Source organism: Clarias gariepinus, chromosome 12 (assembly GCF_024256425.1).
Source record: "Clarias gariepinus isolate MV-2021 ecotype Netherlands chromosome 12, CGAR_prim_01v2, whole genome shotgun sequence".
Taxonomy (NCBI): Eukaryota; Metazoa; Chordata; class Actinopteri; order Siluriformes; family Clariidae; genus Clarias; species Clarias gariepinus.
The window spans coordinates 17,461,808-17,477,714 of NC_071111.1; the positions used below are offsets into that span (position 1 = coordinate 17,461,808).

At 40.0% G+C, this 15,907-nt stretch overlaps 1 protein-coding gene across 2 annotated transcripts in view; it reads right to left on the bottom strand.

Moving 5' to 3' along the window:
• The window catches only part of tbc1d22a (TBC1 domain family, member 22a), a 181,443-nt gene that overhangs the window by 114,901 nt on the left and 50,635 nt on the right, over positions 1-15,907 (bottom strand). Inside the window, exons 6-7 of one of the 2 annotated variants that reach the window (XM_053508679.1) lie at positions 14,663-14,791; positions 6,120-6,185 (exon numbers count right to left, since the gene is read on the bottom strand). In XM_053508679.1, the coding sequence (XP_053364654.1) occupies positions 6,120-6,185; positions 14,663-14,791 (195 nt within the window). Of the gene's footprint in view, positions 1-6,119; positions 6,186-8,512; positions 8,576-14,662; positions 14,792-15,907 lie in introns of both variants that reach the window. The other variant, XM_053508680.1, reaches the window with a different exon arrangement.

Consider the following 15,907-nt stretch of genomic DNA (forward strand, 5'->3'; position numbering starts at 1 on the left):
GAACAACAAACAAACTTGTGTTAACATGCAAAGCTATGGAACCTTGCACAAGGTCACATTTGACTGCTATTAATTAGACACACAGACAGCATCTCCTCATTTAGCCAGCAATCAATTAAGCAAATCAATTAAGCTCTCGAAAGTAATTAGCATCACAACATTCAATAGAGCAGACGATCAAGGGTGACAAAAAATGTCTGGAAGCAGTGTGCCTGGAAGCGGGTGTGCAAGGGTTAGTACAGTACTTAAAGAGAACATGGCAGAAGATAAGAGGAAATCTAGATGCCTTCTGATGATCTTGTGATGTAACACACATCAATGGGGATTTTTAAAGAGATTGTTTGAGGTTTTTCATGTCTGTCTTAAATCAAAACTGATGTGCATGTAGGTACATTAGAACAGGTCTAGACTGTTAAAAACTTTTCCAAAGTCTGTCATCCAGAATGCAAGTACAATGGTGTATTTAGTACAAATTTAACTCTATACTTTCCCCAGACTTAGCCATACAGCTAACCTGAACTAGGCTTTTAAGGAATAAAAGAGTTATGTTTGTACTATCCACACCAACTCAACTTAGCTAAGTGGGACTGCAGAAGCGTTAGATGAGTTATTAGCTGAACTCTGGAATGCATTTTCGCCCAGAACGAGGTTTGTGGAATTTGGCCCAGGTTACTTATATATTGCATTTTAGTTCCTAATTACACACTTTACAGACATTATAAGAGCATGAACATTAATAAAAACAAGACCTAGGGTAACGTACTTACATGCAGCTCAGTTTTGAAGACTTGAAAGAAAGATTAAAAAATAAATAAAAAACACTGTGATCCATTTGCATTAAGGAATTAGAGGATAAAACTCACACAGTGTATTTCGATGTACATGAGAGTTATAGCAGCAAAGTTATTGCAACTAATCTGAAGCTAATAACTGTTAGCTATTTATTTAATTCTGCCCCAGGCTATTTCCGCATGTACACAGATGCTTTAGAAGATGTTGCTTTTAACCTGTGTGTTTTTAGCGATTCAAAAACTATAGCTGATATCGCGAGGAAAAAAATGCAAATGAGCACACAGGCCCTGTATGTCAAGCGCCTCAGGAAAAACAAGCACATGCATGAGCATACTGAGCAGTAGAGAAGGGAAAATGCAGAAAAACTCATGGGCAAACGTTTTACACCAAAACTGACCAAGACGAGCGTTCGATATGTGTCAGGTGGAATTAACGTGAGAATAAAATGTTTACCGGAACTTTTGGCAAATTGCGAATATTATCAAATAAGAAATATCAAGCAACAATCATAATAAACCTAAGATAATTCCTACCTAACACATTTATATTTATAACAAAAAACAAGGTTTAAAAAAAAAATAATAATAATATATATATATATATATTTCTTTCTCAATCAACACTGGATTTTTTTTGTGTCCAGCTCAGTCATCCCAGGCTCATTTAATGTTTTTATGTTCTTAATATTTAGTAGTGCTTTTAAAGTCTTACAAATTACAAAAACTAGTCAGATTTATTTATAATTTCCTAACACATGATTTCAGAACACTAATTATAAGATTATTATAATTAGATTAGACTAATTTTCCAAACTTACATATTTTTTTTAGTTGCCAGGTAATTCTGCTTCTGCTTCTAATTCAAGAAATAAATGCTTAATACTTGCAAAATTATCTGCCAAGAGAAGAAGAAATTATGTTTGAAAATTAGCATTACTCCCTCCCTAACTGTCTACACCGCTTTATCCTGTTTACAGGGTCGCGGGGAATCTGAAGCCTATCCTAGGAGGCACGAGGCGAGGTACACCCTGGATGGGGTGCCAATGCATCGCAGGGCTAACAAGCACACACACACACACGTTCCCATACTACGGGCATTTGGAAACAACAATTATCATAATATGCATGTATTCGGACTATTCGGAGTACACTTGACCTTACCAGCAACAATCCTTGATGCATCAATGTAGGTAACAACAGTGACTAAACAGCATTTAGGCTGCCTATGTGTATAAGAAAATGTGGAAACCTGTCAAAGTTAGTTGCCTATCAACTTTTCCTTTTAACAACATAAAGAACAGTGAATAGAGCTTCCAATTCTGTATTCATTCCATCTTCATTACCTTAGGCTATTTTTACTTTCTCGTTTCTTACAACGCAAACACCTCTATCTTCATTAAAGCATCTTTTCGTAATCTTTTTCTTCCCTGTCAGCTTGCTTGAATTAAAGGAAACTTGTGGAGAAATAAAATAAAAAAGAGAGAGACTTTCTCTCTGGTGTCTGACAAGTCAAACTGACACCTGGCTCACGCAGAGAAGCTTTCAGACCGTCATGTTCACATCAAGCCATAAATAAACTCATGGCTCGAACTGGGTCTGAAACACCAAACAAGTTTTTTCCTTACATGCACCAATGGGGCGACTTAATACAGGTTCTGTCCATCCACTCACGAGGTACGTTCAACTACTCCATTGGGTCCGAATGTTCAGAATCATTTCAAAATGAGGATTAAACAGGACTTGGAACTTCTCTTTTCTTGGACATACAGAATCCGCTATTATTCTTCAGCAGACGCTCATTACAGACATAAAAAGAAATCTAAGGTCAGCTGAAGCGTCTTGACAAAGTGAGATTTGATACGTCTCAATAGATTTTGACATCTATTTGCTAAGCACACTTGCTCTTCTTTAGCACAGTGATGGCCTTCATTTTCCAAAAAATAAAAACGGAACGTTTGAAGGGGATGTATAAAGGCTGATAACTATAACAAAAACCTAACAGCCAAAAGAACCTTGGTCTCCTTTAAACAACCAAAAAAAAAGATCTTGAGGAAGAGAGCACAACCCCTGCTGACTGCGGTCACATGGCGCAGGCTTAACTCATAGCCTACAATGGCTCTCCGCTTGGGTAGCTGGCTCGCCACGTCTGTAAGAGTTACACACCGTGTAGAATGCCAAAGAGAGGCTGAGAGATCATCACAGTCAGAGGAGTGTCCACTAGAGAGGTAAAAAGGTGTTGTTGGCATGCAGGGCAAGGTGCAAGTAAGTGAGAAAGGGTGCAGCTGTGAGTATGAATACTTCAGCCACCACACAAGCTTCACCCTTTCCCTGGAGCCATTTAGAGAAAGGCTGTTGCATGTTGGTGGTCAGAATAAAAAGTGGCAGTAAAAGCCTTTTCCTCAATAGATATAAGCGAGTCAACATGTAGAAACGTAAGCTTTTATTGTTCATATGAAGCAGAACAGTATAGGAAGTTGGTGGATAGGAGTATGTACCTACAGTATACTTGAACTGATGCTTTACTCTATGATGAGACTCGACAGCTCCCAGATGTGCACATCCAACAACAATTGTGCAGAAGTCTTGAGCTCATTTCTTAATATAAAAAGTATACAATGGCTGACAATGTAAAATATAAAGAAATAAGCGGGGGGCTCAAAACTTTTGCACAATACTGTATGTATATATACTATTTTCTCTCCCAGAATAAATCACAAATGCAAGTATATCAGCGTGAGATTATTTTTCGGACTCATTTTGAAGTGAAAAAGGAGAAGATTTTGAAGTGACTATTTATTACAGACAAAATTATTTCAACTATTTAACTGTCTTCAGAATTGAATAGAACGCAAGTGTCTGTATCAAGTCTGTATGAAAAAAGTGAAATAACAGAAAATCTTCTAGAACGATGGGTTGCTGCAACGAGCTGAGAGTCTTTTTATGGCTTTGCTGTTTTTCAAGTCTTTCTATTTTGACTGTTTCTAATAACCGTTACCCAATCAGTTCCTACAGCAGGTTCTAACATTACCATGCTTAAATTGTGCCCTCTGCCTCCCACACAAACAGATGGATGATAAACTGGATTCAGAGATCTGCTGCACGTAAGAACAGATGAATCTTCATTCCTCTTGGGTTCTCTTTGGCTGTTTCTATGCGCTGTTCTAGTCACAGAGGGGTTCACACTACGTGCTTCATCGCAGACATTAACAAACATGCGGTGCTGAACCATTCACACCACACGAGTAATCGCCAAGACATGAAATCTTAATAGGAAACCAGCTTTGCTGTTCCAAGTGTCTTGGACAAACTGCAAAGCTCTTCTGAAGATTGTGGTTCTCACTTGCTTCCTTCTGTGCAGGTTACTTTCTTGTATTCTGTTTTAAAGCCCTACTAATTCTGAAGGTTTAGACAAAAAATGTGAAATGTTTATCCATGCTTTAAGAGGACGCTTACAGACTTGCATTGCACTTACAATAACCAGCGTCAGCCTTGCCTCTTCATGTGCCATCAAAGTTCTGAAATTTGTTTGACTGCTATGCAATTTCATGAAGACTTAATTAGAATTCATCTAAAGCTCAAAAAACGTACTATGTTTTGGAGACAAATCTCCTTTAAAATTTCGAAGTGCAAACCCCAATTTTTACATCAATGCAGCCATTCACTGGCCTACTGTCCATGATCGCGTCTTTTCCATGTCTTGCTGATCAGCCACAATACTATCACCACAGCTAGATGAATTGAATAACATTTATTATCAATATATATCAGTAAACTGGAGACAGGATCATTGGTACCCGAGGCTTTTGGTTACCAAAGGCCAGTCTGGTCCAATCTCACATTAAAGCTAACGTAGAACTGAAAATAGTCAATGCGGCCCATGGTAGAAAAGCGCCAGAACAGCAAGTGCATGACAGATTGCCGTGGAGGCGTTTAGTAGGCAGGGAGTTCAGGGTTGATAATCTGGCCTCCAAATTCCCCAGATCCCAATCAAACTGATCCAAGTGGCCCCACCGCGCAACCCATAGCACTCAGCACCCAGATGATCCGCCGCTAACGACCTGGTGGCAAAAACAGTATTGTCAAGTGCATTTGCAAAACCCATCACGTGATCTAGTTTCACCCATGATGGAACCCAGCATCTCATGAAGACCTACCCAAGAAAACGAGCAAAACTCACCTCTGCTGCATTAAGAGTTACCAGCCACAAAGATTACCTCAGGTCAGAGCTGTTATGAAGGCTTTACAGAGCATAAGTATCAGACACATCTCAATATCAACTGCTCAAAGTAGATAATTGCATATTTTGGATGCCTTCAGCCTCGTTTTATAATGTAGAAAGAAATAAAAATCCTTGGAATTAGAAGGTTTGTCCAAACTTTAACTGGCAGTGCATTTTCAGAAACTAGTTTAGTAATTAAGGTTAGTAAGCATGTAATTCATCTCTAAACTGCGCCAGGCATCTCATATTATGTGATGTGATCTCTGCGTGAAGCACAAATTGAATAGTGCTTTCACCATGGCCCTAAAATCCTTACAAGACTCAGAACATTCAGTACCTACTGCACATATTCCACCTGGTACTGGGGGCGGACCTGCTCCTCCTGTGAAAAATTGCTTGAACCTTAAGACATCAAAGAGAATATTCAATCTGTCACACTTTCCAGTTTCCTTCCCTCTTCTGGCGCTGCCTGCCCACGTCTTACACGTTTCCCAAATGCCTAGGTATTAGGCAGAGAAGTGCGTGTCAACTGACTTAAACAGTTTAACGCATTTGTGTTTGTTTTTTTAATCAAAGAAAGGCCAATAAAATAGAAGGTTATGAAAACTATAAAGGGAGAAGATATTGTGAGTCTTCCCTATTAAAAAAAAGCATATTCTTTATTCCAAAGTCGCCACACAAGCACACCACGCACATGAGGCAACACAGAACTACAGTATACTGTATGCTTCATTATGAAGAGCAATGTTCCCTCGCTAAACCTAAGCAGGACGTGTCAGAAGTGTGGGTTAGTGTCTTGGTGACTCCTTTTTCAAACACATGCTCATGCTCACACACACACTTTAGTGAGCTCTCTGGAAACACGTCCAACACAATACAACAAAACCCACAAAGCACATTTTGCGTAAACTGCTCGGCTCTTTAATGAAATACTGTGTCTGCGTGTCTGTGTGTGTGTGTGTGTGTGTGTGTGTGTGTGTGTGTGTGTGTGTAAGAGTGATGTGATGTATAAAAAAGTGTATGCAGGATTTAGGTGGTATTATGTGTGGGTCAAGCGCACACAGGAAAGAGCATCAAGGTGAGTGGACTGAGTGGTGTGGACGTCTCACCTCTTGCACAGAAGCTTGTTGAAAGAGAGGAATAAGAGGATTAGTTCTCGGTATGTCAATGTGAATCTGCAGAGAAGAGAACAAACACAAAAAAAAAAGAGAGAGACACAGGAGCAGAAGCAGGTTAGGACGGTCTCGGAACAGCCATTATAGATCGACAGGGAAGGGGAATCTGGTCGTGGATGGTGACGCGTGTCTGGCTGAGAACTGAACAACATTTAAGAAAACAACTAGATTTTTTTCCTGAACATGAATTCATTATCAACTGATTCGATTTACCCCTTTGAAGTCACAGTCACCTGAATTATCACATAAAGAAGCAACGTGTTCGAGTGATGTAAGAGTGTGTAAAAGTGATGTTCGGGAAAATAATCAATATGTTGGTTTTTGATAAGTTTTATTCCTCTCCGTCCATAGCAAGTTACCAGCCATTACAATTTTGTCATCTGTTTATGTTAATTATTAAACACTTTAACCATTTAGAGTTATATTTTATGTTGTGTTAATCACTAACTATATTATAGCAGCTACAATCTCTCTTTAGTCAGACTCTCTCTTCAAAAATAATTCATCTTTATATTCTCCTTACAGAACGCTTAAAAACATGGCAGAATATAGTACATCTGATACGAGGGGCGTTCAAATCAAACCGGGACTTGTGATGAAATTTCTGGTAAGTGACAGCTTAAAAGCGATTGACATCTACAGAAGACTTCAAGCACAGTACGCTGATGAGACTCACAGCCACAGTAAAACATCTGAATGGTGCAAACGTTTGAAAGTAGGCCGTACATCCATGAATAAGCCAACTGAAACGCCTTGGAATGCCAGATTCTTGAAAATCTATGAACAACTTGTCATCAACTCGTGGGAACTGTACACACAATCATTTACAGACACCACTGGCTCCGGCATACTGAGAAAACTTCCTACCTTGATGGGATCCAAGCACTAGTGAAACACTGAGATAAGCAGGGGATTATAGAGAGAAATAAAGGTAGTTTTTATTTTCATAACTGGAAGTGTTCGGTTAAGGGCACTGGTGGCTCAGTGGTAGGCGTTTGGCCTGCCATGCGAAAGGCCCGGGTTCGATTCCCAGCCAGTGCCCGAATTCCAGTCCCAAGCCTGGATAAAAATGGGAGGGTTGCGTCAGGAAGGGCATCCGGCGTAAAACCTGTGCCAAGTTGTAGTGCGGACTGGGTATTCCGCTGAGGCGACCCCTTGCCGGGAGCAGCCGAAAGACCAACAATAACAACTGGAAGTGTTGGGTTATTTTACACAATCAAATGTCCCGGTTTGATTCGAGCACTCCTCGTTCAGATTTAGCTCATGTGGAGCGTCCACCATACGAGTCCCCGGAAAAAGCTGTTACTATACAAGCAACAACTACAAAATGAATGCTGTAATATAAACCAATCAATATGGTTGGTCAACACCAATGTGGTGTAACCCGAGAGAGATGAGCAGGAAAAGTTACTTAAAATGTGTTTAAACTTTCAGCCAGTCCTACAAGTTTTATTATTTTATTTATTTATTTGCTTTTTAAATGTTAAGATTGAATGTTTCCAGATGCACAACCTTGTTTCACTGAAAAAACAACACCCATTACATTTTTGCTGGGATTGTCATTTTTTGACATGGGTGGGGGAAAAAAGTGCTGACTCAAACACGTCAATACATCAGAACTGAAATTGTGTTAAAGACTAAATACAGAGCAATAATCTTATGGGGAAGATAAAAAGAAGAAGAAGAACATGTCCTCGGTTCCGGGGACGGTTTTTATTTGACAAAGACAAATAGCAAAAGAAGTGGAAGGAGAGTGAAGGGAAACTGCTTTATGTAAATTGTTCTAATTTGAATCGAACTTTCGGGTGTTTTTGATGACGGACAAAAAGACTTTCGAGCACAAAAAGAAATATTGCATCCCATTCAATATGTAACTGTTTAATTAGCTTAGTAATACCGCTCTGAAATAGTTTCTAAATAAATGTGTGCTAATATATAAATGTTTTTTTTTTCCCTGTCAATTTTTATGGATGCTTTGAAACAAAAGATCAGCTGAACTTCTACAAAAGTTTCTGTATAAAGAAAAAGAAAAACATTTGATGTCCAGCCATAATCACACAAAAGATCGGTTGTAGACTTCAAAGGGTTAAATACACAAAAATAATCCTGCTTTGACTAGAATTAGGGACTAAGACTAAGAGTAGAGAGGCCGGTGTGTAATTGGTCCCAACCCTTCAGTTTCAGTCTGAGACTCGAGCCAGCCATCAAACCAGATCAGACAGACAAGCGAGACAGACAGTCAGATAGACACATGGCACTGAGTGACAAGCTGCTGGCAGGAGGCGGATTATTTTGCGTCGGCGTCTCCGCTCCATCCTGCCTCTTACCTCTGTGACACTCGGCTGGAGCACTAAACTCTCCGGACTCATCCGGGGAATATCTATTTGGATCTGATGGTGTAGAGAGAGACACATACATACATACACACTACATACTGTACACAGAAACATGGATTGTACAACTGCAGTGTAAGAGAATATGATATGATTATATTTAACCCCAAGAGACACATAAACATACACCAACACACACATCAACGATAAGCAATGACGGGACGTGCTATTAGAGGAAAATAACCCACGCTGGAACGATGTAAAGTTACTGTTACCCCTAGAGTCTATGAGCAGAGTAGGGCGGTGAGAATTTCCACGCCTCGCTCACTGAGCTGTTCGCCCACTCCGCTCCCCCGCTCTAAGCCGCACCAGTCCGATCCACTCATTATCGCTTAGCGCTCAACTCAGACTGTATCCTGTTCCACTCAAATCACCATTCTGCCATTTGACTGGACAGTGTTGGAGGACTTTGCAAGGCACAGATGCATTCTGGGTTGAGCTTTAGCATTCAGGCTTGTGGTGCGAGCGAAACTGGAGCAGGACATAGCATGAAGCTCCATCCATGTTTTAAAAAAACACACACCTCCATTCCACTTATGCTCGTCACCACTATGAAGTGCATCATTTTCCTGTAACCAGTGTTTATTCCTCTTACACCATAAATATGTGCTTATGTAAACTTTTGTGTATGAATGAACAACAGGTAACCAACTTATTTTTATATTTAGTGATTTAGAACAGCCATGAAATAACTAAGCTCTCCTATGCTGATGAACGTTACTTTCTTCACTGGTTATTCTTTTTCCCCCTCATCTCTGCTAAACTTGTTATTGTTGTTAGTTTTTCGGCTGCTCCCGTTAAAGGGTCAGCACAGCAAACCAACTGATCCGCACAACAACTTGGCACATGTTTTACGCCAGATGCCCTTCCTGATGCAACTTTCCCATTTCATCCAGGATTAGGATCGGCCCTGCATCCAGTGTCCGGGGTTTGGACATTGGCTGGGAACTAAACCCGGGTCTTCCACATGGTAGGTGAGAAACCTACAACTTGGACCTCTCTGCTGAACTCAATAACAAAAAAAAAAGCACAGTCCCTGACTTAAGTAAAATCTTAAGCTTTATCTCTAACTGCTATAAAGCTCTGACCCTGAAAACCCATTCCCTGAATAAACATCCCTTTACTAAGAACTTCACATCAACGACTGTCTGAAAGTTGAGTCACCTGAACTGTACGACCTCTTGTTTCGCAACTCAATCAAGTGGCTTCTTCGGTCTGAGGAAGGTTGTATAGAGACCCTAAGTGTACCACCTAGACTGTTAAAAGTCACCATTTTAGACCAGGTAAGCACATCTATGGAGTTTTTCTTCTCTGCCAGCACAGGCATATTCCAGGAATCAAATTGTGTAAGAGTGGTTCTGAGAGCATGAGGAACCATTTTCACACATGAACCACCCACCACATCGTGTGCTGTAATCAAAGCTACAGGTGGCTGAGTGAAATCTTAGTCAGTGTGTGGGACTGTCTTTTAGCCAGGCAGTGGGCCGTTTCTCACTCGAAAGGCTCATTGATGTACAGTAGAGAAGGTGAGAATGAGGAGGAGTCATTAAGATGTGATGGTCACACCTTTTATATTGTGCTCCCTTGTGTTCGTGAAGGAGGTTGTTAGGTTCGGCCCCCCTGGGTGGATGTGTGAAGTGTTCTTAATCCTCCTGGGCATGGATGAAAGGGCAGCACTATAAATGGGAGATGGGTCATGACTAAGACCTTCACCTCTGTTGAGGGAAGCGCTTTCCACTTTCTCATAGATGCCTCCTTTCACCCATCTCTCAAACCATCTGTCTTCTATCTAGGACATACATTTGCACATTATTGTCCTCAAAATGTGTGTCCTTTTTTTTTTTTTTTAAATGCAGATACACTGCTAAGTGTTGCTCCTCCGGTACTGAGGCATCCTGTGGTATAACACTATATTGCTCTTCTTGTGTGTTTATGTGTGCTCTTTGAACAGACCAGTCTCTGTCACAAGGGTGAGGTAAAGCTGTAGCAAAAACCTTTAATTGTTTTGAATCAACTTCCTGACAATGTTTCCTGACTGACTGAGGTACACGTTTGACGAATTATAACATCTTTTTCTTTCTTTTTTTTTTTAAATTAGACTTATAATGATGTTGTTGTATCCATGATACAAACTCTGTGGAAAAAAGGTACTTTTTTAAGCTAAATAAGATAGCAGGTCCAAGTTTTAGCTGTTTCCCAAGTCAGGAGGTGCATAATTGAAATAAAACTGTCCTATGAAAATCTCCCATCGGGTTGTTGGGAATGGATCAGAATAAGAGGTCTGGTGTACACTGTTGATCATCTGTTCAACAGGGACATCTTAGCCATGTAAACACTTGATCTGATTGTCTCTCTCTTGTTTAATTAAATCTATAATTTCGCCTCTTGTGGGGGTGATATTAAAGGACTTGGTTCTGGGATGGAGATTTTGCTTCTATTCCAGAAACAGGAAACTCTATAAGAAGCCCAGTCTTTGACCCACTGGGCCATTCGACCACTATGGAAAAATATTAAAGCTCATTTGATTTAAGGAAATTGCCCTGGTTTTATAATTCATGTATTATTGCAATTAAGCCCTCCTGTGAAGCTGTGGCATTCATTAGATCGTACCTAACATAGGTGCACCAAAGTCTGGTGGAAAGGCCGTAATCTGCTCTACACTAAAACTAAAGTCTGCTTAACAATTATACAACTGCTATAATATATATAAGCTACACGAGCACACTCCCTTTGCACTGGTAAACTGGTATAATGCACATCAAAACATGACAGGCTGTATTATTTAACAACGACTTATTTTGGTGGAATGACGAACATTCCGGTAAAACTCTGCTTAACTAAAATGATTAGTGTCTTGCTAATCAAAATCAAAAATCTTGGAATTCCGAAATCTGCAGATCTGCGGCTCTGTTGAATTCTGTCTAGGCAAATCACAGGATTTTGTACGACTGTAGACTTTCTATACTAACGGCTTATTCACAGGGACGCTTTCCATAAACTATATTTAATAATAATAACCATAAACAAACTAAAAAATGAGTTGTCATTTAATAAAGAAAGCGTATAATTACTGAAATGGTGAACCTTTTCCAAAAAAAGTTTATCATGTACCATGTACATTATAAACAGTACCATGCTGTAAACAGTACCATGCTGCTCTTTGAATGAATACTACTTTTGCACTTTTGTCACTTCGTTATAAATTCAATTGCACATGCAACAATGCATTTTACTTCATTCTACTTTTTGTTATTAATTTGTTTTTTATTACACGTGACCTGTCTGTCTGTCTGTCTGTCTGTCTGTCTGTCATTTACATTTACATTTAGGCATTTGGCAGACGCTCTTATCCAGAGCGACTTACATTTTTATCTCATTACACATCTGAGCAGATGAGGGTTAAGGGCCTTGCTCAAGGGCCCAACAGTGGCAACTTGGTGGTTGTGGGGTTTGAACCTGAGATCTTCCGAACTGTAATCCAATACCTTAACCACTGAGCTACCCCTGTCATAAGCCCTTATCATCATTTATCTTATTACTTCCTATGTTTTCTTGTTTTGTGATATGTTGTGATTATTTCTTATTAACCTCAAAAAAAAAGAGAAAAAGAAGGGCTGCTTATTATAAGCTGTTTATATATGCTAAAACATAAGTGATGGTGGTGTAAAGAGGAATCAAACACATCAGGTAATAAAGGAAGCTATAAAAGTAACGCCACTTCATTATCCTGTTGTTGATTGTTTTCCATTAAGAACATTTCCCGTCATGTTTTTTTTTTTTTCAACATGATAACATTCTGTAGGCTTGTTTGGGAAATTAACATCTGTAACAGAAAAAATCCTGTTTTTGCCAAAATTATTAAGATCCACTTATTTAATAATAATAAAACATTAGATTTTAGCCAATAATATCAGTGATAGAAATTTCCAACTCGACATTGGTGATGACTGTCACCAGTTCACGCTACCATTATACGTACATCCCATTAAATCATCCGAAACCCCTGATGAGATGCAGCACCACGAGCTCAGACTATTTTACAGTTGTGCATTTCTGTCTTTCTCTCGACATTCAGGCCTGTAATTGGAAGACATTCATAAACATGAATAAGGAGAGCGAGGGTTCCAGCTTCCACAGCTCTTACTGAGCGAGAGTGATAATTGCCGTAATAACTGGCTTAACTCCCAGCAGTAGGCCTCACCCCAGCACTCTATAAACAGTGCCTCAGCAGGAGAAGTCAGTTGGAAGCCACCTTCTTATGGTGAATTTCCCTTCCAGTGTCAGTAATGAAACAGCTGTTTATATATGCTAAAACATAAGTGATGGTGAGTATGTGCTGTAGTGTAAAGAGGAATCAAACACATCAGTTAATATCGAAAGCTATAAAAGTAATGCCACCTTATTATCCTGTTGTTGATTGATTTAAGAACATTAAGAACACTTCCTGCCTTTTTTTTTTACATCATAACACTTTGTAGGCTTGTTTGGGAAGTTAACATCTGTAACAGAAAAAATCCTGTTTTTGCTACAGGCGAGTAGCATGTACAGTTCACTACAAAACTACTTTTGCATTTATTCCTGGAACAGAAGGAAGGGCGTCCTGCTGCTTGCGCTAACCTCCCTGCTGTGTCGGGCATTCCGGCTGAGGGGCAAACTGCACTTATGTGCTGCACACTGGTTCCCTAATCACCCTAACAGCACTTTTCCATTGTAGGCTAGAAAAGATTTAGCTTGGTTCTGTATTGTGGATTTTTTTTAAATGAAACCAAGCTGATTTGTATTTAAAATGTGCATGGCACTGCTATAAGTATGTTTGTTTCTGGCATGCCCCTAAGTATAATAGGTATGCCAATTGTTAAATATGTTTAAAGAATTAACAGAAGGCCAAGAAATGATGCACTATAGCTGTAGGACTAAAGCCTGGACTTGTCTCTTACTGACTTACTGGCATTAGTACTTGGATTTGTCTCTATCTTGACAAAACGTATTTCCTTTCTCCAAAAAAAGATGATTCAAAAAAGCACGAATTAAGCACTGTGAAATATTTCACGTAAAAAGGCTTGCCCTTGAAACAGATTCAATGGGTTTTGTCACAATCTTGGGCCTGATCCTGACGTGCCCTGAACCCATTTATGACCCGATCTTGGCTAATCCTAGTCTTAGACTTGAAAACAGTGTCCTTGACTTCAGCGCCATGCCACATGCTGTTTGCCTGGACACAAATATTACTCAGAGTGTGAACTAGTTAAAGCCATCCAAGGAATAGGAGGCATTTAAGATTTATATCATTGGATAAAACTGTGATGTTACATTTTCTGTGCCGGAAAACACATTTTAAAACCGGAACAGAAGCTAAACCACTGAAGAACCAATAGAGAAGTGACTACAGTCATAGACAATTAGGACATCTGTCTTATTTTTAGCTCTATCCGTATGTCCAGGCTTGCTCCCTTGGTAAATATGGGTAACCATGGGACACGCGGTGCCGCAAGCAGTGATATGAGGTTACCCTGGGTAATTATAAAAGAGCTGATGGTTATTCCATCAGGAGGAAAAGTGCTGTAAGCATCATGTGGAGGCATATTTTTCCTCCTACACTGAGAAAAATGCACTTTCTCCCAGTTCTTATGAGAGAAGAGGAACAGAGGATTCGGGCTTCCCGCTGGGGCTGACAAACGGCTGTGGACCCTCTATGCTGCCCTGCTGTCAGCTAAAAGGTTGGGGTTTTTTTTCTATTTTTTTTTTTTTTTTTGGTCATGAAATGGTTTTCTAGGAAAGAGAATGAAGGAGAAAAGCTCAGACACAACTTCCTTGTGTGCGAGAGGGAGCGCAACTGAACAGATCAAATGTCAAACTCTCAGGTCTTAAAAAAAAGAAATCATAAGAAAATGGATGTATTTAATGGGATGGCATAAACTGTGACTAAAAAACATCACGGCCAATTCTGCTAGAATAACCCTAAATTTCACCCCAAAAATAAAGCTGCCAGATTTGTTTGGAAATCCAAGGTAACATACAATCAAACAAACAAGCCCAATTCAAACAAGTGACATCTGACAGGGTACGAGTGGTGGCATGCGTTACCTGTCTGTAGGTGTCCTGGTGATGCTCGTCATTGCGGGAGTCGTAGTACTGCTCGATGAAACCGAAGTACTCCTGCCGTTTTCTCTGAAGCGTGCTGGCTCTGCGCTCGGCATTGGCAGGCAGGTAACCCTAAGGACAGCAATACGCACAGACACAGACACACACAGTCCATTATGGAAGGGCAGTTGAAACGTCTTTCCTAATCAATCCACTATCAAACCACATTAGCCCTCTGGAATTTCTGCTGCCTGTGCACTGCACCCATGCTTGAGCACGGTCACCCTCTTTCACTCCGCCGCTGCAAATGCCAACACACACTGGTTTATTGGCTGTGCTGCTCATAGACCCTGCATTAGTGCTGAATTCAGATCCAGGTCAATTAGGCTTTTAAAAAGTGGAGTGGAAGCACGAGTAAGATTGCACAAGGTGGTTATACAGTATACGGTTGATATAACAGCTAGTAAAGAAACCTTGGTGTGTGTATTTTACTTCTCAGTACAATATAATGTACTGTATATCCTGATACTGTATGTAATCATAAACCCAACACATGAAACTGTAATTACAATCATGCACTACAATGTGATATGTAATTATTTCATTTTCATTAAATGCTTAAACCTGGTCAGCGTAGTGATGGATACAAAGACATAGAAACAAAGTGATGAAACGCTGAACAGAAGACAAAAAAAAAACATCTTGAATGAAGTACAATGTGTTTCTGTACTGTGAAATTTGCAATTGTGTCAACATAAAAGTGTTAGCTGCAAGTGGACAGTCTCTTTCAGAACTGACACACAGGCCTTTTCTCCTTCATTAGGACTGACAGGTATATTGGCTACGTCTTCACTGGGACAGGCACAACAGATACACCACCATTCCAAGAACTGACAGTCAAACATGTCTCTACTGGGACTGACTGGCTGCGTCTTCTTTATCTGAACTGACAGGTTTCAAAAGCCAAGTCCACAGCTCCAACTTTTACTGACCGGTACTGGGGCCACATGTCCTGACCTTGGACCAAACAGCACAGAGTACTCTTTTTAATTGGGACTGAGTGGCAAAGAGAAGAGTCTGCTTATACTAAGACTGACTGGCAGAGAGAACAATCCTTATTTATTGGGACTGGCACAGAGTACGGTCCTCTTTTAATTGGGACTAACTGACACAAAGGATGGTCCTCTTATCCTGGTACTGACCGACACAGAGTACGGTCCTCTTTTACTGGTATTGACCGACACAAAG